This window comes from Lontra canadensis, unplaced genomic scaffold (genome assembly GCF_010015895.1).
Source record: "Lontra canadensis isolate GAN:19392208 unplaced genomic scaffold, GSC_riverotter_1.0 scaffold189, whole genome shotgun sequence".
Classification (NCBI taxonomy): domain Eukaryota; kingdom Metazoa; phylum Chordata; class Mammalia; order Carnivora; family Mustelidae; genus Lontra; species Lontra canadensis.
The window spans coordinates 1,411,111-1,434,466 of NW_022631183.1; the positions used below are offsets into that span (position 1 = coordinate 1,411,111).

A 23,356-nucleotide genomic window follows, 5' to 3' on the forward strand; every position below is an offset into this window, starting at 1 on the left:
GTAGATACCTGAAAGAAAATGATTCCCTATTTTAATACTTAATGTATTAAATTAATACTCAGTTCTTTAGAAATATAGTTTAAAAATTCATGTTCTTTTTTTTTTTTTTTTTTTTTTTTAAGGCCATTTGGATATGGTTCGCTTTCTGCTTGATGCTGGTGCGGACCAAGAGCACAAAACAGATGAGATGCACACTGCGTTAATGGAGGCTTGCATGGTAATTTTAAATTGCACTCATTTGCGATAACATTGAAAAGCAATGTTTTGTTTCACGTTTGTTCTTATTTTGTTTTAAAGATTTTATTTATTTGTCAAACAGTGGGGGAGAAAGAGAGAGAGAGCACAGGCAGGAGGAGCAGCAGGCAGAGGGAAAACCAAGCTCCCCACTGAGCAGGGAACGGATGTGGGACTCGATGTCAGGACTCTGAGATCATGACCTGAGCCAAAGGCAGATGCTTAATGACTGAGCCACCCAAGCATCCCTGTTTTGTTTTTTTTTTTTTTGAAATAAAACTTTTTATTGCTTTTATGTACAGAGAATTCAACAGCATACATTTAGCCCAGTTTGGCGGCCGGTCCTTTAGCCTTTGTTTTTTCCAACTTGGCAATGTGAATCACTGAGTTTGGACCCAGGACCTTGCCTCCCCAGTGACAGTGGATCTCATCATATCTGTCGTTTTAATTGGTCCTAATAGCTTCTGCCAGCTTAGCCAGAGCTCCTCTGTCTTCTGAGTTAACCTGTGTGAAGGAGACAGTGGTGAAGGTCTTCCTGTGGATCAGACACCTTAGCCTGCCCTTCCCCTTGATGATGAAGTAGGAAATCCCCATCTTATCACTCAGGGCAGGCATGAGGATAACCAACTCAGTGGGATCCACATCATGTGCAGTCACTGCCATCCGAGCCTTCTTATTTTCCCCTAAGGTGGTGACATTATTAAGCCCAGCTTAAAGGATAGGCGGCCTCTTGGTGGGGACATTCCCTTTGCCAACAGCTTTCTTCTCAGCCCGTGTCAACAGTCTCTCCTTGTGTTGCTTGTCTGTGGTGTGTATTTGTGGGCCAGCTTAAGCAGTTGAGTAGCTATTTGGTGGTCCAAGACCTGGGTGAGCTGGTTAATTGTGGTAGGCACTTTCAGGCATTTATAGAAAATAGTCTTTTGCTGCTACAGGCAGATAAAGTGGCACCATTTGACAAAGAAGATGAGGTCCCTTTGGGGCTGGATGTCCTATCTGATGCCAAAATTCTTGGGCCCTTTCTTTCTTTCTTTCTTTCTTTCTTTCTTTCTTTCTTCTTTCTTTCTTTCTTTTTTTTTTTAAAGATTTTATTTATTTGACAGATCAGAAGTAGGCAGAGAGGCAGGCAGAGAGGGAGGCAGGCTCTTGAGGTGGGGCTCGATCCCAGGACCCTGGGACCGTGACCTGAGCTGAAAGCAGAGGCTTTAACCCACTGAGCCACCCAGACGCCCTTCTTGGGCCTTTTCTTAAACAGGATTGACCACCTTCTTGACTTTCTGCTTCTTCACGATAGCAGGAGCCGGGGCCACTTTCTTCCCCTTAGCCTTCTTTCCTTTCAGCATCTTGGATGGCTGGAGGAGGCTGGTTTAACTTTTTTTTTTTTTTTTAATAATTTTTTTTGAAAGATTTTATTTATTTGAGAGAGAGAGGGAGAGAGAGCATGAACAAGGGGAGGGGCAGAGGGAGAGGGAGAATCAGACTCCCTGCTGGACAGGAAGCCTACCTCGGAGCTGGATCCCAGGACCCTGAGATGACCTGAGCCAAAGGCAGATGCTTACCCAACTCAGCCACTTTTAACTTCTGATAGTAAATCTGCCGATGTAGGAAACAGTACAAAAGGCAGGCTTGGCTCCGCCATTTCCAACACACTGAGAGACTTTTCTTCCCAATTTTTTTTATTGTGATAAAAAACACATAAAGTTTGCCATCTTATGCATTTTTCATGTATAGTTCAGTGTATTAAATACATTTGTAATGTTATATAACCGTCATCACCATCCATCTCCGTAACTCATTTCATCTTATAAAACGGAAACCCTGTACCCATTAAATAACAACTTCCCATTCCCTGTTCTCCCCAACCCCTGGCAATCACCATTCTACTTTCTGTCTATGATTTTGACTACTCTATCTCATTTAAGAGCAATACAAAATTAATTAATTAATTAAAAGAAGAGGAATCATAAAGGATTTGTCTTTTTGACTGCCTTATTTCACTTACATAGTGTTCTTAAGATTCATCCATGTTGTAGCATATGTCAGAATTTCCTTACATTTTTAATGATGTGTAATATTTTATTGTATGTATATAACACATTTTTGCTTATTCACTCATCCTTTGTTGGACACTTGGGTTGCTTCCATGCATTAGCTATTGTGAATATCCTACTGTTCAAGTCCCTCTTTTTAATTCTTTCAGGTATATACCCAGAAGTGGTATTGCTTGATCATATGGCATTTCTATTTTTAATTTTTTGAGAAATTGCTACCATACTGTCCTTCCATGGTGGTTTTTCCATTTTTCCATTTTCACAATGTACAAGAGTTCCAATTTCTGTATATTCTCCCCAACACTTGTTATTTTCTGGGGCTTTTTGGTAGTAGCCATCCTAACGGTTGTGAGGTAGTATCTCATTGTAGTTTTGATGTGCATTTCCCTAATGATTAGTGATGTTGAGCATCTTTTCATGTGCTTATTGGCCATTTATATATCTTCTTTGTTGAAATGTCTATTTAGATCCTTTGCCCCTTCTTGAATCAGGTTGGTTGTTTTCGCTTTTGAGTTTTAGGAGTTCTTTATATATTTTGGATATGAATCTCTTGTACCCTTTACAAATATACCCAAATATTTTCTCCCATTCCATGGGTTGCCTTTTTACTCTGTTGGTAGTGTCCTTTTATATATAAAACTGTTTAATTTCATGAAATTCGATTTATTTTTTTCTTTTGTTGCCTGTGCCTTTGGTATCATATCCAAGAAATCATGGATAAATCCAATGTCATGAAGCTTTTGTCCTATGTTTTCTTTCAAGAGTTTTATAGTTTTAGGTTTTTGAGCCCTTTTAAGTTAATTTTTGTATATGGTCTTAGGTAAGGGTCGAACTTCATTTTTTTGCATGTGATGAACAGTTTTCCCAGCATCATTTGTTAAAAAGACTGTTATTTCCTTATTGAATGGTCTTGACATCCTGGTCAAAAATCATTGACCATATATGGAAGGGTTTATTTCCGAGATCTCTCTTCTATTCCTTTTGTCTATGTCTTTCTTTATGCTAGTAGTAAATACTGTGATTACTGTGGCTTTGTATATGTTTTGGAATCAGGAAGTGTGAGTCCTCCTGCTTTACTCTCTTTTTCCAAGATGGTTTTTGGGGTCCCTTTAGAGTCCATATGAATTTTAGGATGGGCCTTTATATTTTCTGCAAAAACCACCATTGGGCTTTTTATGGGAATTGCATTGAATCTGTAGATTGCTTTCGGTAATACTGACATCTTAACGTTATTAAGGCTTCCAGTCCATAAAAATGAAATGTATTTCTACTTTTGTATATCTTCTTTAATTTCTTCTAGCAGTGTTTTGTAGTTTTCCTTGTATAAGTATTTTACTTCCTTGATGAATTCCTAAATATTTTATTCTTTTTGATGCTGTTGTAAATGGAATTGTTTTTCTAATAACTTTTCATATTGTTCATTGTTATGTGTTGAAATGCAACTAATTTCCGTGTTGAAATGCAACTGATTTCCGTGTGTTAACTTTATATCCTGCTGTTTTGCTGAATTCATTTATAAGTTCTAACAGTTTTTTGTGTGAGTAGTCTTTAGGGTTTCCTACATATCATCTGTGAACAGAGAACTGTTAATCAGTGGGTTATTTATTTTTTTTTTTTCTTTTTTCTTTTCCCTGTGAATCAGTGTTTTATTTTTTGAGTATAGGTCTTTCACCTCCTTGGTAAGTTTGTTCCTAGGTTTTTTATTATTTTGGGTGCAGTTGTAAGTAGGATTGCTTTCTTTTCTTTTTTAAAGATTTTATTTATTTATTTAAGAGAGAGAGCATGAGAGAGAGATATCACAAGCAGGGGTGAGAGGTACAGAGGAGAAGCAGATTCCCCACTGAGCAGGGAACTGGATGCAGGACTCCATCCCAGGACCCTGGGATCATGACCTGAGGTGAAGGCAAACACTTAACTGAGCCACCTGGTACCCTAGGATTGTTTTCTTAATTTCTCTTTCTCTTGCTTCATTATTAGTGTATAAAAATTCAGAGGATTTCTGTACATTGATTTTGTATCCTAGAATCTTACTAAATTCATTTATCAGTTCTAGTAGTTTTTTGGTGGTGTCTTTAGGGTTTTGTATAAGTAGTGTCATGTCATCTGCAAATAGTGAAGATTTTACTTCTTCCTTACTAATCTGGATGCCTTTTATTCCTTTCTTTTGTTTGATTGCTGTGGTTAGGACTTCCAGTACTATGTTGAATAAAAGTGGTGAGAATGGGCATCCTTGACTTCTTCCTGATTTTAGGGGAAAGCTTTCAGTTTTTCACCACTGAGTATTATAATTGTGCTCTGTTCTTTATAATTTCCTTCCTTCTCGTCCTTTGGGTGTGTTTTGTACTTCCTTTTCTAAGCTTTTGAAATGTGAGCTTAGATTATTAATTTTTCTCTTTTCTAATTGTATGCACTTAGTTCTATCAGTTTCCCTCTCAGTACTACTTTAGTTGTGTCTTAGAAATTTTATTACGTTGGGGCTCCTGGGTGGCTGAGTTGGGTAAGCATCTGCTTTTGGCTCCGGTTGTGATCTCAGGGTCCTGGGATTGAGCCGCATGTTGGGCTTCCTGCTCAAGAGGGAGGTTTCTTCTCCCTCTCCCTTTCCCCTTCCCCTGCCCATATTTTCTTTCTCTCTCTCAAATAAAATCTTTTTAAAAAATTTTTATGTGTTATATTTCATTTTCATTTAGTTCCATGTATTTTTTTAAATTTCACTTTAGACTTCCTCTTTGACCCATAGGTTATTTTCATGTGTGTTCCTAAACGTTTGAAGATTTTCTTGTGATCTTTCTGTTAATGATATTTAGTTTGGTTCCATTGTGGTCAGAAAATACATTCTACATGATTTCATTTCTTTAAGTTTATTTTATATTCAAGATGTGGACATATATTCCCTATGCATTTGTGGAGAATGTATATCCTGCTGGTTTTGGTAGAGTGTTCTATAAATGTCAGTTAGATCCTGTTGATTGATGGTAGAATTTTTCTACATTATTTCTGATTCTCTGTATAGTTTTTCTAACAATTACTGAGAGAGTTGTGTTAAAATCTTTAGCTGTACTTGTGGATTTGTGTAGTTCTTTTAGTTGCTTTTCATTTTTTTCTCATTTTTTCACATGCTGTATCTCTGTTGTTTGGTACCTATACATTTTTAGAATTGCTATGTCTTCTTCATGATTGACTCTTTTATCATTATGTGATGTGTCTCTTTGGTAATCTTTGTTCTGAAGTCTCCTTTGTTAACATAGTTCCTGATACTAATATAGCTACTTTTGTTTTCCAGTGATTGTTTTCCTGATAAATATTTTTATCCTTTCTTTCAATCTTTGATATATTTGATATGCCTATATTGTTATACTGAAGTGAGTTTTTTGCAGACAGCATATTTTTAGGTCATATTTTGCAACCCACTCTGTCAGTCTTTGTTTTAGACCATTTATATTTAAATATAATTATTGATATGATGTTCTTTTATTCCGATTCTGTGTTGAAATTTATTTTTTCTTTATTTTTCCATTTTCCCCCCTTTATTTTCTTTAATATATTATTAATAGTCCTTTTTTCCATCTCTTGTGTTTGATTTATTTCTAGGTCTGCTTTTTTTCCCCCCACTAGGTCTGCTTTTATTGGTTATTGCATATCTTGACAGTCACCACATGTTCCTGCTTTTTAATATGTGGTATTTTTAGTTGTAAGCTATATGCTATGGTTGATCCCTTTTCAAGTATCTTGATTATCATGTTCTTATAAAACTGTTATGTTTTGTTCTAGCAGGCAGTTAAATTACCAGTGGATCATTGGTCATACTGAGGCTTAATTTCTTATACTCCTTATTCTTATACTCCTACTTCCTTGCTCCTTGATCTTTGGATACTCCTTAGGTATCCTCTCTACCATCTCTCATTTGAAAGCATGGATATTCACCATTGGTCTTTCTATTCTGGCTGAGTCTGAACTCCCAAGGTCTCCAGCCTTTCAGCAGCCATTCTCTGCTAGCCTCCTAGAGTGGTATCTTTGGTGTGTTCAACTCAGGAGTTGCCCCAAGTATCTGAAGATAATTTTATATAGATTTTGAGATTACTCTGTATTTTCTTTTTCTCAGGTATCCTGCCCATACTCCAGCAGTTCTATTTTGGCTGCTTTGTATTCTGATCTTTGTTTTCTTTGTTGAAAGAAATCTTCACTCTTTGTTTAGCCTCGGTTTCCTTAGACCATGGTTTGGAAGATGCCTAAAGAGAGAAAGCTGGAGTGAATGTAGGGTTAATCTTATGTGCTGCCTTTTTTTGGTGCTTAGCCTTAGATTGGTTGCTATTCAGTGCTTCCAGTTGCTTTATCTCTTTTTCCCAAGTTTTACCATTTTTTATTATAGGAGAGTGAATCCAGTACTGGCTACTGGCTAGTCTTAGAATTTTTAAAAAGTCTAATAATTGTATTAGACCTTTAAGATTAGATTATGTTGTTTTTACTTCTTTATTTTTTCCGTTGACAAAATTAAAAATTTTTTATTAAAGCAAAAAGTGCTTAGTATAATTTCTCTCTTAATGTATGTACTCAAGATATAAAAGCAAAATCAGTAAAGAAATTGAAGTAAATTCACACAAAACTATTGGGAGCCTAGAGGAGCTATGCATGGCAGTAGTTCTTTGATCTGTGAATACTTATAAATTCTGTTTTCTTTTCAATTAGAAATGTATTTCAAATACCAAATAACTTAATACAGCAACTTGGTTAAAATATACTTTATTTTACATATATTTGAAGTATTAGTGTTTAATAGTAAAGCTAGAATTTTATTTAAGATTTAGTAAAACTGAAGTTTTAATGCCAAGTCATTTGTTTTTGACATCATGTCAAAAGTGATTAAAGCTAGGCTAGTCATTTAGTTAAATATAATGAAACTTATTTTTTTAAAAGATTTTATTTATTTATTTGAAAGACAGAGATCACAAGTAGGCAGAGAGGCAGACAGAGAGAGAAGAGGAAACAGGCTCCTTGCTAAGCAGAGAGCCTGATGCGGGGCTTGATCCCAGGACCCCAGGATCATGACCCAAGCCGAAGGCAGAGGCTTTAACTCACTGAGCCACCCAGGTGCCCCAAATATAATGAAACTCTTGATGGATATTGAAATCTAACATTTAATTAAGGTTTTTTTAATTAATTCTTTAATAAAAGGATTGAGCAACCTTATAAAACCTTATTTTTATATTCAGTATTTACCTTTCATTAGCAGTATTTTGGTCCTTTTTGAAATATAGACCAACACAGCATTTGATTTTATATGCTGCAACAAGAGTTAAGGTCTATATAAAATTTTGAAGTGAAGAATTTGAAACTAAAGGTGTGCCTGGATGGCTCAGTTGGTTAAGTGGCTGCCTTGGGTTCTGGTCATGATCTCAAGGTCCTGATAATGAGCCCTACAACAGGCTCTCTGCTCAGTGGGGAGTCTGCTTCTCCCTCTCCCTCTGCTGCTTCCCCTGCTTGTGCTTTCCTGCTCACACTCTCACTCTCTCAAATAAATAAATAAATAAATAATTTGACACTAAAGAAAACAAACAAACAAAGAGGAATATTTATGGCGGCAGAGGGATAGGATGAATTACGTTCCATGAGAATGTTTTATTAATTGCCTTACTGTTGGAGCACCTGGGTGGCTCAGTTGTTAAGTGTAAGTGTAAGCTCCGCAGGTAGCCTCTTCTTCCTCTCCCACTCCCCCTGTTTTTGTTCCCTCTCTCGCTGTGTTTCTCCCTGTCAAAAAAATAAATAAAATCTTTAAAAAGAAAATAATTGCCTCTGTCTATACAGATGGACCCATGGTAATATTATTTACAAGAGAATAGATACTTGTTTATACATCTTTGTAAAATTTTTTCTTTCATTGCAACAAGCTAGTGATGAGGAAAAATATAGGGTACTATCAGCCCACTGGGGTTTTCCTTGGTGACATAATCCCAAGTGGTAATGACTTCATAGAATCTGTTGTTACTTTTTGTCAAGTCTTTGTTTCTTAAATAGCTCTAATACAGTTTCCTATGACACCTAGGTTGGAGGGTATAGTTATATTTGACTTGGCAGTAGTATAAATAGTAATTATTTTGAGGTACTCTTGTGTATGGATTTAACAGTTTTTTGAACCTCAAAGAATGTGAAAATTTGAAATTATTTGGAATTGTTAATATATGTTGCAAGTCTGATTCTTGTGGAAAATTTTGGGTTTGCTCAAAGGTAAGGTAAAGTAATCTTAATGGAGTTTTGATAAGACACCTCAGGTTTCTCAGATGGGCATGATAATACGTGTGTATCTAAGGTGCATCTCTGTTTCTTTCTTCCTTTCCATCTTTCCTCAATCTCTTCTTTTCTCCCAATTTAAAAATCTCAAAACAACAAAATTCCTTCCTTCTTGCTTTCCTTCTAAAAATCTGCAGGATGGACACGTAGAGGTAGCACGTTTGCTTTTGGATAGTGGTGCTCAAGTGAACATGCCCGCAGATTCATTCGAGTCTCCGTTAACGCTAGCTGCCTGTGGAGGACATGTTGAATTGGCAGCTCTGCTTATTGAAAGGGGGGCAAATCTAGAAGAAGTTAATGATGAGGGATATACTCCCTTGATGGAAGCTGCTCGGGAAGGACATGAGGAGATGGTGGCCCTACTCTTAGCACAAGGTAAAGTAGTTTTACTTCTTTAATTAAAAAATAAATTTCCTTTGGGTGTTTTGTGTTGAGTATCAGCGAAGTGTACTACAACTAAAATACTTTTTTGCATTGATGGTAAAATAAATTATCAGCACCCTAGAAGGACTCCCAGAAGCAGGGAGAGATGATTAACATAATTTAGAATAATATTTTTATCGTAAGTACTGCAGCTAGTGTATCAATTTTTATGCTTTCCTCTTAGGAGCAAATATAAATGCCCAGACGGAAGAAACCCAAGAAACTGCTCTGACCTTGGCTTGCTGTGGAGGGTTTTCTGAAGTTGCAGACTTCTTGATTAAAGCAGGGGCTGATCTAGAACTCGGCTGCTCCACACCTCTGATGGAGGCTTCACAGGAGGGACACCTTGAGTTGGTTAAATATTTATTGGCTGCTGGTATGTGAATTTAAAAATGCCCTTTAGAAAAAAGATTTTATATTGCTTTCATAACTTTATCAATTAACCTTAACTTTTTCATATCTACAAAAGTCGAAAGCCAGCTCCATAATTTGATTGTTCTACTTAGGCTCCTACATCTCTAAAAATGTCATTTTTAAAACACTTTCTATTGTTAAGGTTTGCTTCATGACCATAGCCTGCACATTGACCTTCTCTCTCCAATAGTTTGTGGCTTCTGGAAGGGAGAAATTAGTTCCTCTTAGTCTCTGTTAGTAAGTGGAGGTGGGGATGATGACATTATAGAGGTCATAGTTTGATACTTTTAAGCCTGTTCATTTCTTGACATTTTTAAGTCTTCTTAAGAGTAAAAAAAGAAAAAAGAACAAGTGGGAATTTAATTTTTGGCAGAAGTACTTAGTTTTAAAATTATTTGTGCTTTATGCATTGATAAGCAGTAAGAAGAAATAAGTAGTTTTGCACAAAATATTTGTAGTTTTATAGCATAAAATAAGAATTACCAGAGGATGCCTGTGTGGCTCAGTCAGTTAAGCATCTGCCTTCGGTTTAGGTCATGATCCCAGGGGCCTAAGATAGAGTCCAAATCTGGCTCCTTGCTCAGCAGGGAGCCTGCTTCTCCCTCTGCCTGCTGCTCCCTCCACATGCTGCTCCCCCTGCTTGTGTTCCTGCTCTTTCTCTCTCTCTGACAAATAAATAAACATCTTAAAGAAAAAAAAAAAAAAAGAATGTACTAGAAAACTAGAAAAAAATATCCAGAAAGATATATACCTTTATAAGTATATTGGAAATAATATGAAATTTTTCTTTTTATCTATGTCTGACATATTGTTTAAAACTTGACATATGAAGAAATTAATATGTTAAGGAAAATATAATATTTAGCAAGGCTTTGTTCAATATTTTTAAGGTTTTGTTGTTAACATTAATTTCATTATAGCCCAGATTCAATTTTTCCTTTGAATTGTTATTGAAATAATTTCTTAGGATTGTTAATGGTGCAGATGATTGTGTAGTTTTTGAACAAAAGCATAGGCCAGTCATACAAGCTGACCTCTCCCCTGACTCAGATATTATTAATCACTGTAGTTAATGTGTGCATTATTCAGTCATTTTAACCTCCATCATTTTCAGCAACTATCTTTGTGCCCTTCAGGAGTCCCCTACCAGTGATTACCTTCCATAGTCTTCCCACATCCCTCTGCGTAAAGTCTTGCTGTTGTAAGAGGCTTTTAAGAGAAGGCATTAATGTTTAATAAGAAATTATTGAATACCAAGACATTCTGCCCAGCTTTTATGTTATTTCTATTAATCACCACTGGTCCCTATATAGTTAGAAATATTAAACATATTCTTATAGATATGGAAACAGTACATAAACATGTTACCCTAAGGCAACCAGGCTAATAAGTGACAGAGCTAATGTTCATACTTAGAGCTCTGGACATCATTTTTCCTGTTGTACTATTATGGAATCTTGTTTAGCTGCTCATGCTAATTTGACGTACAGAGTTTCCAGAACTATTTCAGGGGATTGAGAATCACTTTTTTATATGATCACTATCTATAAAAAATTTTTTTCCAGTTTAGAGTGTGCTTAATTTACATGAAGTTCTTCTTAGAGTGTAGCACTAAAAACAAACACAAAAAGCAAAACAATAAATTTTTTAATATATTGCCTCTACCATTTTCAAGAACCTTTTTGTTATGGCATATTTTCAAACATAGAGAATAGTATAATGAACCCTAAGAAGCCATCACCCAGCTTTCTTTACCAATTTTTAATTTATGGCCCATCTCATTTCTTTTTTTTTTTTTTTAAGATTTTATCTATTTATTTGACAGAATGAGATGGCAAGAGAGGGAATACATGCAGGGGGAGTGGGAGAGGGAGAAGCAGGCATCCCACGGAGCAGGGAGTCCCCCATAGGGCTCAATCCCAGGACCATAGGATTATGATTTGAGCCCAAGGCAGATGCTTAAAAATTGAGCCACCCAGGCGCCTTCACCTATCTCATTTTATGTATATTCCTCCATATCCCCCATTTATTTTCTTCTTTTTCAAGATTTATTTATTGTCCGAGAGAGATAGAGAGAGATATCATGAACAGGGGGAAGGGATAGAGGGAGAAGCACACTCCGCTCTGAGCAGGGAGCCTGATGCGGGACTCAGTCTCAGGACCCCTGGATCACAACCTGAGCCGAAGGCAGACACTTAAGCAACTGAGCTGCCCAGGTGCTTTCCCCCATTTATTTTTATACAGTTGTTTTTTACTGAGATGTAATTGATACAGATAACATGAGTTTCAGGTGTACAACCTAATGATTTGGTATTTGTATATATTGTGAAATGATCACCACACTTAAGTCTAGTTAACATCTGCCACCAAATATATTTATAGAAACATTTTTAAATTTAAAATTCAAATTTTTAATTTAAAAATAAATTATTAAAAATATAAATTTATTTCTCTAAATGATCAATAAATGTTTTAATAGGTATCTCTGAAAGATAATCTTTTTTAAAAAAATATTATATTTGTTTATTTGACAGACAGAGATCACAAGTAGGCAGAGAGGCAGGCAGAGAGAGAGGAGGAAGCAGGCTCCCTGCTGAGGAGAGATCCTGACGCGGGGCTGGATCCCAGGACCCTGGGATCATGACCTGAGCCGAAGGCAGAGGCTTAACCCACTGAGCCACCCAGGCGCCCTTCTGAAAGATAATCTTTAAAAAATAACCACAATATCATTTTCCTACCTACAATTTTTAAAATAATAATTTCTTAGTATTATTAAATGTCTAAGCAGTTTTCATATTTTTCTTAGAAATATGTATGTGTGTGTTTAATGAATTTTTTGAATCAAGATTCAATAAGATTTATACAACTGTTGGTTAAAGTCTCTTAAGTCTCTTTTTTGTCTTTGCGCTCCCCTTCCGTCTATTTCCTTGCAAGCTTTGATTGAAGAAATGGAATGTTTATTCTTTAGGCTTCCCACTGGTGTGGATTTTGCCAGTTGCATCTCCATGATTTTATTTTACTTGTTTTTCTGTCTCTTGGATTTCCTATAAAGTTGTAGTTAAATCTAGAGACTTGATCAGAATTTGGGTATGATGTGGGGTTTTTTGTTTTTTTTTTTACTAGACTGCTTCATAGGTAGTATTTGTATACTTCCTTCCGGAGGTAATAAACATCTAATTATCTTTATTTTTGTGATATTATTAACCATAAATGATCATTAATTCATAAATTATCAGTAGATTCATTAATTCATTAGGAGTAGTCTCGGGGCGCCTGGGTTGCTCAGTGGTTGAAGCCTCTGCCTTCGGCTCAGGTCATGATCCTAGAGTCCTGGAATCGAGTCCCGCATCGGGCTCTCTGCTCGGCAGGGAGCCTGCCTCCTCCTCCTCTCTATCTCTGCCTGCCTCTCTGCCTACTTGTGATCTGTCAAATTAAAAAAAAAAAAAAATCTTTAAAAAGGAGTAGTCTCAATTCTGTTATTCCTTCCTTCTTTATTAGCTGAAATGTGTCTATAAAGAGAAACTACCGGGGTGCCTGGGTGGCTCAGTGGGTTAAGCCTCTGTCTTCGGCTCAGGTCATGATCCCAGACTTCTGGGATCGAGCCCCGCATCGGGCTCTCTGCTCCGCGGGGAGCCTGCTTCTCCGTCTCTTTCCACCTGCCTCTCTGCCTACTTGTGATCTCTCTCTGTCAAATAAATAAATTAAATCTTAAAAAAAAAAAAAAAAAAGAGAAACTACCCTTCGTCAGCTATTTGGTTACCCTTAGATATATATCCTATGAGAATGGCAGTTTGATTTTTTTCCCTTTTATTTACCAGTTAACAAAACAATAAGGTAATCCCCTAACATCCTTCACTGGTGACTAATGAAGTTTTGTTTTTTACTTGAAGCATATGTGATGGCTTTTACTTCATCATAGGTCTCATTCTTTTAGAAGCAAAAACTATTGAAAGATGGGAAGATTTGATTATCTTTGGTCAATAAGGTTATCTCCGAAGTCCTTTTGATGTGACCTCACTATAGTCTTTCATAATTCTGTTGTTTTCTGATATGGCAAGGTATTTCAGGCACATCTTACACACATTCTGCCCCAGTCTTGGAACCAGTTATTTTTCTAAGCCCTTGTTGCATTTGTTAGAAAATAGTATGTAGAAACCATAGTGTAAGCTAGAGACTATTTCTGCTTGGTGTGTCATTGTCTCTAGCACTTATTGGTTTGTCAGAGTTAGGAATTATTTATTTTTCTTATGGATAAAATACATCATGAGTTCATGTCAGTACTTCTAATTCAGAGCCATAGAATTTTCACTTAACTTCAACAGTCTTCTGTGTTTTCTCTGGGTTCTTCTGAAAATTTCACTTTTCACCAAAGATTACTTGTTTACTCATTTGATTTTAAGATATCCATAGAACTATGCCAGAATACAAATCAGCACACTGAAAAAAAATTAAATTAAAAAAAAAGAATACAAATCAGCAGTACCACCAATATGATTTCTGAGAACTCTTTGATATTTTTTGTTTTGCAGCCCCCCTGCCCCCGCTTGGGCTATATAAAGTAATTTGATATGGTTCCTCTTTTTTTTTTTTTTTTAAAGATTCTGTTTATTTGGTAGAGTGAGAGAGAGAACATGAGATGGGGGAAGGTCAGAGGGAGAAGCAGACTCTGTCCTGAGCAGGGAGCCTGATGTGGGATTTGATCCTGGGGTTATGACCTGAGCTAAAGGGAGATGTTTCACCAACTGAGCCACCCAGGCACCTCTAGTTCAGTTCCTTTCTGTGTGCCTAAATGCATAAAAGAAAAATAGGATACTTAAAATACTGTAGTATTTTAATATTTGAATTCATCAATTTCAGGGTGCCTGGATGGCTCAGTGGGTTAAAGCCTCTGCCTTCAGCTTGGGTCATGATCCCTGGGTTCTGGGATCGAGCCCCACATCGGGCTTTCTGCTCAGCGGGGAGCCTACTTCCTCCTCTCTCTCTGCCTGCCTCTCTGCCTACTTGTGATCTCTGTCTGTCAAATAAATAAATAAAATCTTAAAAAAAAAAAAAGATTTCGCTGAATTCATCAATTTCATCAGATTGTAAAATTGGACTGTTTAATACAATTTTACAGTTCACAAGTAAATGTTTGGTTTTTTTGCTTGCCAGGTGCTAATGTTCATGCTACGACAGCAACAGGAGACACAGCCTTAACCTATGCTTGCGAAAATGGACATACGGATGTTGCAGATGTTTTACTTCAAGCAGGGGCTGATTTAGTAAGACATTTTTATTTATTTATTTGTTTACTTATTTATTTGTGAATGTTAATATTCTTTCATTTATTTTTAACATTTAGAAAACACTTGGAAAGGAGATCAATGGTTTGCATATTTTGCATAAAATTACTTTTGAAAAAGTTATTATAATTGTTGCATTCATTAAATATATATGAAAGTACTTAGTTTTTAATAGAGCATACTCTTTCTTTCTTAGGTAAAACTATTTGTTGGTTTCTTCCACTCACGCCAGTCCCGTTTGACATTCCTGAACTTTTTAAACTGCTCTTTTTAGACATATAATTTCAAAGATATGTTTACAGAATAGAATAACCTATCAAATCACTTTGATTTCTTTTGTTTCTTTAATTAGTTTGACTTTTGAAAACAAAACTATCCTCTTCCTAACAACATTATTACAGCATTCTGTTGGTTTTCTTTTAATGTTTTCTATTTTGGCTTTTCAAAATTTCAAATTAGATGGCAAGCTTCATATATGTAATAATCTTTACAACTGTGGGAAATTAAAAATAGTTCTTCACTTTAAAGGTTCATACTTCTTGATGAAATGTGTGCTTTGACTAATTTTTATTTTGGAGGGTATTTTAAATTGCTTTCTAGAGTCTGTCTCCGAATTTTCTTTTATATTTCTTAAAAATCTGTGAGACATGCACAGCTATAAATGTTGTAGAGGACTGATATATTAAAGTTATTTAGAAAGAAAAGTTTTTAATATTGCCTTTTAAACCCTTTCAAGTAGCAGATATTTCCACAGATACCTGAGAACATTGTTAGAAAATAATGATTGTGGTTAACATAAATGTACAGTATGATTTTGCTATTTATCATTATTTCTACTGATTCTAAATATTATAATGATAATAATAGGATTCATTCTCATCAATCAGGATCTGCCTCATCGGTTAGAGTTTCTGAGAGGTGTACTTTTTTTGCTTGAAAATTACGCAGAATGATACATTAAGTGGATCTTAACCTTCTGCCTTCTTTCCTTTTTTAGACTTGCTTTGGGTCATCCATAAAAATTAAGAATTGAAGTATTTCATCATTTGAAATAAAGAAATAAGATGTAGCATAAATGCTATATACAAAGTTAAATATTCCTCTGAATTCTATCTGATTCTCTCCATTTTTCTTTGGCAAAGTCATTTTCTTAATCTGTTTGTTTAAAATTATTCTGAAAATATTAAGTAGTAGAAAGAGGAACTGTTAAATAGAATCTAATATATAGCAAAACCTTACTGATTTTGAGTTAAAAATCTATTATGAAATATTTTTAATTTTTTATTTTTGTTTTATTTTGTAGTCTTCTGGAATTACATAAAGAGTATGATTAGAGTTCCTCAGAAGAATTACGTTAAATGAACAGATAAAAAGATTTAAATTTATCAAACTATTTTACATTCCAAATGTATGACTAAAAACGTGGCTCCAATAAATATATATCTTAATTAAGTAGGGTAATATTATTATCCTAATACAATCGCTTATTCTATTTTACAGTCTTGCCTTCACACTCATATTTATTTGTAATTATAACCATAGTGTAATAAAGTTGTTTTCTATTTTTTCCACTGTGTGTTCTACATATTGCTACATAGTCTCTATATTTATAGCTCTTCCATTAACAAACCATGATTCACTTATCATTGAACTTTTGACTTGCTTTCATTTTTCACAGTATAAATACTGTTAGATTTAATAACTTCATGAGCATAGCTTCTTTTTTGAATAACCACATTATTTTTTAACTTTAAAAATATATTTTTATTTTAACTTTTTTTTAACTTTATTTTAACTTTAAAAATATATTGCTTGTTCCATGCTTTTGCTATCTGTGGAGAGGCTTTTCAATTTTAATATTAGTTCTTTTTCTGATTAATAAAAAGCAGTACTCATTCTTTATAAAAAATATGGCAAGTATGGGAAAGTATAGTAAGTTCAGTATTTAAAACCTACAAATAAACTTTGTGATTTCAGGCGTTACTATGTAAGCCAGTGGGGGAAACAAGACATAATAAAAAATAAGTGAGTTAAACAGGCGGATCAGTCCAAATCCCGAGAAAAAGTGACTGATCATTTTTAATAGCTGGACCTTACAGGCAATAGCATCTTTCTTGTTTGCCATTCTTTGCTGCCACCTCCTAGTATCTATTTTGGGCTATACTAATTTCCTCCTTTCCTTTGTAGATAGAAGACTCTCCACTCCCATTCTATCTCTGGCATCCCACTGGTGTGTTCTATATCTATATTTGTTAGTTGTTTAAGTAAAATGAATTTTCTGTGTGTATGGGCTGGCCGAGAGCCTTCATTTTGGGGAGAACTATTTTTACCTTCAGTTTTAAATAAGGATTTCCAAGTCAACCTTGGAACACAGTCCGAACCAACCCCTATGCTTTATTAAATTTTAGAGTCTAGCTCTGGCAACAGTTCAAGGTTTTGGTATAATAATTTGTGAAAAGGAACTTAAAAGCTATTGTTTCTCATTCTTTAGAATATTTTGTACCAGAATCAGTTAGGATATTAATTATGGTTTGAAAAGCTTCTAATGCAACAATTTGGTTTTCTTGTATTGTTGCCTGAAATGAAACTGAAAACTTTTATGGCTTTTCATTCTAAATGTATAGTAGGTATAATTCAGGACTTAGTTTTATGGGAAATCTAGAATTTTCTTATTGATTGCTTTTAAAAAATTCTCAGCTAGAACAGATGGCATACTTGAGCGTTTTCAGGTAGATCCTCAAAATATGTGCATGTTCTAATTTGAAAGTTATTTAAAATGTCACTTTTTCTAGTTTTAAAAATACTTTAAAATAAAATGATATATAGATATTTCTAGTAAAAAGGACACTGAATATCATATTTAGAGGTTGTGGATTGATATATATAGCTTTTCTAACTTTTTAATAATTGAATAAATTTGAATAATCTATTTAAAACTTTTCGACTTATTAGTGTCCTTAAATAGACCACTTAAAATGTTCTTTTTGAAAATAAAAAATTAAATGAAAAATTGTCCATTAATTCCAGAATTATTTGAAAATTATCCCTGTTTAGCATGCAGAATCATTTTGACTACTCTACGAGTAGAAAACCTTGAGCAGATCTCCTAATTCATATCTTCCTGATGTTTGCATCTCTTATTACAACAGTAATGGGAATTGCATATTGAAATCAAGATTATTCCTTTATGAGTTTTCTTTGTCTACATAGCAACTTTGTTTATTAAGCCCAGGTTTAGTTTTAGTTTTTGATAATGATTATAGGTATATGAGTAAACCCATTTTAAGAAAATTTGTATTAAAATGCATTAGCATTACTTAAAATCTAAAAGAAATATATTTAAAAATTGTCTTTGGAAACTGCTTAATCTTGTTTCTCTGAAAAGGGATTTTCATATTATTTGTGTCCTCACACATTTGTTACTGAACTCTTTGATAGGAAATTACCAGTAACACCATTTCATAACTGAAATCGACCAACTCCTGTAGTCTTTTAGAACCTGCTCTGGTGTTATTACTCTAGGCTATTTTCCCCAGTTACTGGTCTTTAGACCAGAAGGCAAAGTTTTAGTATTTCATACTTGTTCTCGTCTCTGTAGCCAGCTAGCTTTAGTTAAAGCACTTATGGCTTGATTTCTTTTACCACAGTCGTCTTATTATTATTACTTTTTAAGTTCAAGGTGGAGAATTTGCATTAACTATATACAGCAGTTTGATTTGATTGTAAAACTCTGCATTTTTCTCTTGCTTGCTTTTAATTTTGACTTTGTGTTGACTAACATGTCAGAGGTGTTTTGACTTGGTGTTTATGTTTTCCAAACCATTTGTGAAGATTATAGAATCTTAATCTTTTCATCATGACATATTAATTTTGGTATTAAAACTTTGGTACATTTGTTAGGATAGGAGAAATAATGGTGATCTGTAGACTTTCCTTCACCTGTATTTGCCAGCAAAACTGAATTTGAAATGGGAGAAAGAGTGATAATATAAATCAGTTAAATAAGTCTTCAGGGATGCCTGGGTGGCTCAGTTGGTTGGACGACTGCCTTCTGCTCAGGTCATGATCCCGGAGTCCTGGGATCGAGTCCCGCATCAGGCTCCCAGCTCCATGGGGAGTCTGCTTCTCCCTCTGACCTTCTCCTCACTCATGCTCTCTCTCACTGTCTCTCTCTCAAATAAATAAATAAAATCTTAAAAAAAAAATAAGTCTTCAGCTCCTTGGCCTTTCATTTCTAAAAGAGGTACATTGTGGTATAACTCATCAGTAAGTTCCCCACTCAAGGAGTACTTCCTATGATAAACAACTAACATAGATATTAAGGGAATTTAAGTACATTCTAGTTATGTTCATATGGAAAGATTTAGTGACCCACCTTACCATTTTATAGGCCAGCATTGCAATTTGAAAGTAGAACTTACTTACTTTGGCTCTGCTGGGTATCCTTGGGCAAATCACTTAAATTCTCCAGGCTTCTTTGTTTCTCTTCTCTTTTTCCCCACCTCCTCTTCTTCTTCCTTTTCCTTTTCTTGTGTATTTTTTTTTTTTTAAGATTTTATTTATTTGACACAGAGAGAGATCACAAATAGGCAGAGAGGCAGGCAGAGAGAGGGGGGAAGCAGGTCCTTTTCCTTTTCTTGTGAGGGATTTAGACCAGATGATCTTTAACTACCTGGCTTAAGTCTAATTTTGTGATTTCTGAAGAACAAGTGAATTCCCTATTTGGAGGTATTAGATGGATTAGATGATCTTTAATGTTTTGTTAGTCCAAGAATGTGTAAAGTGCTATGAAATCTTAAAGAAGATGAATTTTTAAGATTATAAACCATCATTACTAATAATTGTGTTAAGTATTATATAAATTATTTTCCCTCTTAAGATGTTTGTATGTCTTAGATGCATTTTAATTACCAAAAATTATTTTGGGTGTTAACTATAATTACTAGTTAGCAGGTTTAACTGCTTTAAAATACCTTATAGATTGTCTTAATAGATAGAAGTTATTTATCCCTGGGGTGTCTGGGTGGCTCAGTTGGTTAAACATTTGACTCCTTTTTTTTTAAGCATTCAACTCTTGATCTCAGCTCAGGTCTTGATCTCAGGGTCATTAGTTTGGGCACCATGCTGGGTGTGGAGTCTACTTAAAAAAAAAAGTTATTAATCCCTAAAATACACAATTGACTTAGTAAGGCTACCCCAGTAAAGAATAATCTGACATTATAATGCTAAGTCATTACCTCTTAGTCATCTATTAATATTTTATTCTACTTAAATACTTTTAAAGAAGTAGGAAGAGTTTCTTTGACGTGGATTTTTTTTTAAATGAACTATTTCCTCAAGAATATAAGTCTCTCAGTTATCTGTGGAATTATTCAATTATAAATACATTCCTTTTTTTCTTGCAGCCAAAGTTTATTTCAAGTAGCAATATAAACTTGTGTTCATCTTCTCATCTTACATACCTTAAAACTTTTCAAAATGTCCTTTGTGTAGGATTGTTTTTACAGCTTCAGCTTTCAAGTATACACAGGCAATGTTCAATGAGAGACAAGGAATTTAGAATGCCATTTTACTTTAAGATGTTTACCACCTTGGGGCACCTTTGGCGGCTCAGGCGTTAACCAACTGCCTTTGGCTCAGGTCATGATCTCAGGGTCCTGGGATAGATCCCCACATTGGGCTCCCTGCTCAGTTGGGAGTCTGCTTCTCCCTTTCCCACTGCCCCTGCTTATGTTCCCTCTCTCACTGTCTCTCTGTCAAATAAATAAATAAGATCTTTAAAAAAAAAAAGGTGTTTACCACATTGAAGAAGAGGTGGAAAAGGGATAGGATACCAAAGGCATGAGATAGAGCATATTTTTTTCTTTTGCTCACAGTGAATCTGTTTTAGATGAAATGGGTCAGAGGAAATAAATAAAACCAACCTAAGGAAGTGTGGTAGGTACAGAGCATTGCCAGTTTATGGGGTATTTGCCATATTGAGTAGAAGTTGGTTCCATACCAATACTTAATTTCCTTGTTATTTTGGCTAAATTGTTATTTTTTTAAAAAAGTTTATAAGTGAATTTTTGTCTTAGTTTTTTTTTTTCTTTTTAAGATTTTATTTATTTATTTGACAGAGAGAAAGATCACAAGTAGGCAGAGAGACAGGCAGAGAGAGGGGAAGGCAAGCTCTCTGCTCAGCAGAGAAGGCTCGATCCCAGGACCCTGAGATCACGACCTGAGCTGAAGATAGAGGCTTAACCCACTGAGCCACCCAGGCACTCTGAAAATTTTTTTCTTAGTTTTAAATAGGTGATATCTTTACATGGTTCAAAATTCAAATGTAAAGTGCCCTATGGGCACCTACTTTCCCTGTCCATTGGCCATAATGTTCATTTCCTGTATCTTTCCAGAGATATTTTATGTGTGTATGATGAAAATTTACATATGTTGAAAGAAACAGTTTTCAATGTTCGGTGCTTTGTATAATTCCTTATTGAGATAGAATTTTGGTTTTCACTATACTTTTTCCATAGTGTTGACCATAGCTTTTAAGGACTTTTTTTTTTTTTTAAACATTTTTAGTATTTTATTAAAGTTGAAGCACTCTAATACTGATGAGGAGATTGGGCACTTTGAATATGTCATAATGGTCTTTCACCGATTTTCATCCCTAACCATAAAGTAGGCTCTCTGACTCTTTTTGCTTTCCTTAGATTGAATTCTATCAGCCAAATGAACTTCTTTGGGCACTTTTTAGAAAGTCGAAATTACATGCCTTGGACATGGATGTGTTAACACTCTCTGGTTCTTATTTGTGAAATTTATTTCCTTTGAAATGAGATTTGATGTGGATTTCCCTCAAAAGAAAAAGTTTTGAAAGATTAATTTGTTATCTATATTAAATCTTAATGAAATAGAAATGTGGACCAGTCCCCTTTCATAATTTTTTTAAAATTTCAGCAATATGTTATTTGTCCTTCTAGGCATTTCTGTCCCCAAGCATATATATAGTCCATGTATGTGAGCAATGTCTTTTTTTATATGAATGGATTTGTTATTACATATACTCTTCTGTAACTTTTTTCTTATAATATTTTTCTATGTTCCTATAGATTTCTCATTCTTTTTCACAGGTACCAGGGTTCTATGTAATTTATTGACCATTTATTTATTCATAAATTTCTGGGTTATTATAGTTTTTAAATATTATAGATATGCTACACTATATATTGTTAAACATATTTACATATTTCTGCTACTTTTGTGAATTTATGTATAGGGATAAATTCCTAGAAATGAAATTACTAGTTATCAGAGGATCCAAATCTAAAATTTTGATAGCTGCTGCCAAATTGTTCAAAAATGCTGAACTAGTCTGCATCTCTATTAACAGTTGAGACCTGATTCCCCACATTCTTACTGAATTATATTGAGCGAGTTCCTTCTCTTTCTTTCTTTTCTTGGTTTAATTTTTTTTTTTAAGATTTTATTTATTTATTTGACAGAGATCACAAGTAGGCAGAGAAGCAGGCAGAGAGAGAGAGAGGAGGAAGCAGGATCCCTGCTGAGCAGAGATCCCGATGCGGGGCTCGATCCCAGGACACTGAGATCATGCCCTGAGCCGAAGGCAGAGGCTTTAACCCACTGAGCCACCCAGGTGCCCCATCTTGGTTTAATTTTCTAATCTTTAATCAGAGTCTTCATGTTTGTCTTATCAAAAAATCTTTCTGTGTTCCAAGTAGCTCTGTGAGCTGCTTCTTAATTGCTCCCAAAGCTTTTGTGAACTACATAAGACACAGGTGTAAAATTACTTTCCGAGAGTATTCAGACATCATCTACAAATGCAAATTTTGAAATATTTTTTAATTTCCTTAACATTGATTTTTTTCAAGAAAATCAAGTATTCAGATATTGATTTCATTCTGAAAGAGGAGAATAATGTATCTTCCCCCATAGGATTTGCATGAGCTTTTTTTTTTTTTTTGCATTGTCATTTTTTTATAACATTTATATTTACAGTCTTTTTTTACACTGTTTCTCACATTGTTTAACTTTAACTGTGTATTTAGGGAATTCACTGTTTATCTTACTACTCTTGTAGTAGGTAGCCTTATAATTTCTGAGTTCCTAAACCTGACTCCCTTTTGGCTGGCTGATATTGGCATTTTGATTTAAATTTACTTTCCTCCTCCGAAAAATGAATTCACAGATGCTTGCATTTTTGAGACTGCTCTATGTTGTATTTATGAATGAATGTAACCATATATAGAATTATTGAATTTCTTCTTTTTTCTCCTCAAAATTTAAAACCCTCTATTGTACTGTCTTCTGGTACTGAATATTTCCAAAGCTTGCTGGAATATTCCCTATTATGTGTAAGTTACTTCCTTTTTTTTGCCTGGATTATCATAAGAGTCTTTCATTATACTTTTAAACCTCTGAGAGTTCATCAGACTATGTCTTGGTGTTTATTATTTTATGTAATTTTTCCTGGAAATTAGTGAGAAGATTTTAGGTCATCTTGTTAGGTCTTCTCTTCTCCCCCTCCTTCAGTTTTCTTGTGTTATATCCTTGAATGTTTCTTTTTCTATTCTGTTTTCTTCTGGGATATTTATTATTGGTATATTGGATTTTTCTTGTTTCTTTTATCTTTATGTCTAATTCTTTGCATTTCTTTCTTTTTTCCTC

At 34.7% G+C, this 23,356-nt stretch overlaps 1 protein-coding gene and 1 pseudogene across 14 annotated transcripts in view; one reads left to right on the top strand and one right to left on the bottom strand.

The window, feature by feature from the left end:
* The window catches only part of LOC116861037 (ankyrin repeat and KH domain-containing protein 1), a 128,116-nt gene that overhangs the window by 39,851 nt on the left and 64,909 nt on the right, over nucleotides 1-23,356 (top strand). For 13 of the 14 annotated variants that reach the window (XM_032847479.1, XM_032847476.1, XM_032847475.1 and 10 more), the window contains exons 7-10: nucleotides 123-217; nucleotides 8,702-8,939; nucleotides 9,172-9,363; nucleotides 14,553-14,662. In XM_032847479.1, the coding sequence (XP_032703370.1) occupies nucleotides 123-217; nucleotides 8,702-8,939; nucleotides 9,172-9,363; nucleotides 14,553-14,662 (635 nt within the window). The remainder of the gene's footprint in view (nucleotides 1-122; nucleotides 218-8,701; nucleotides 8,940-9,171; nucleotides 9,364-14,552; nucleotides 14,663-23,356) is intronic. The other variant, XM_032847483.1, reaches the window with a different exon arrangement.
* On the bottom strand, nucleotides 556-1,596 carry LOC116861043 (annotated as a pseudogene).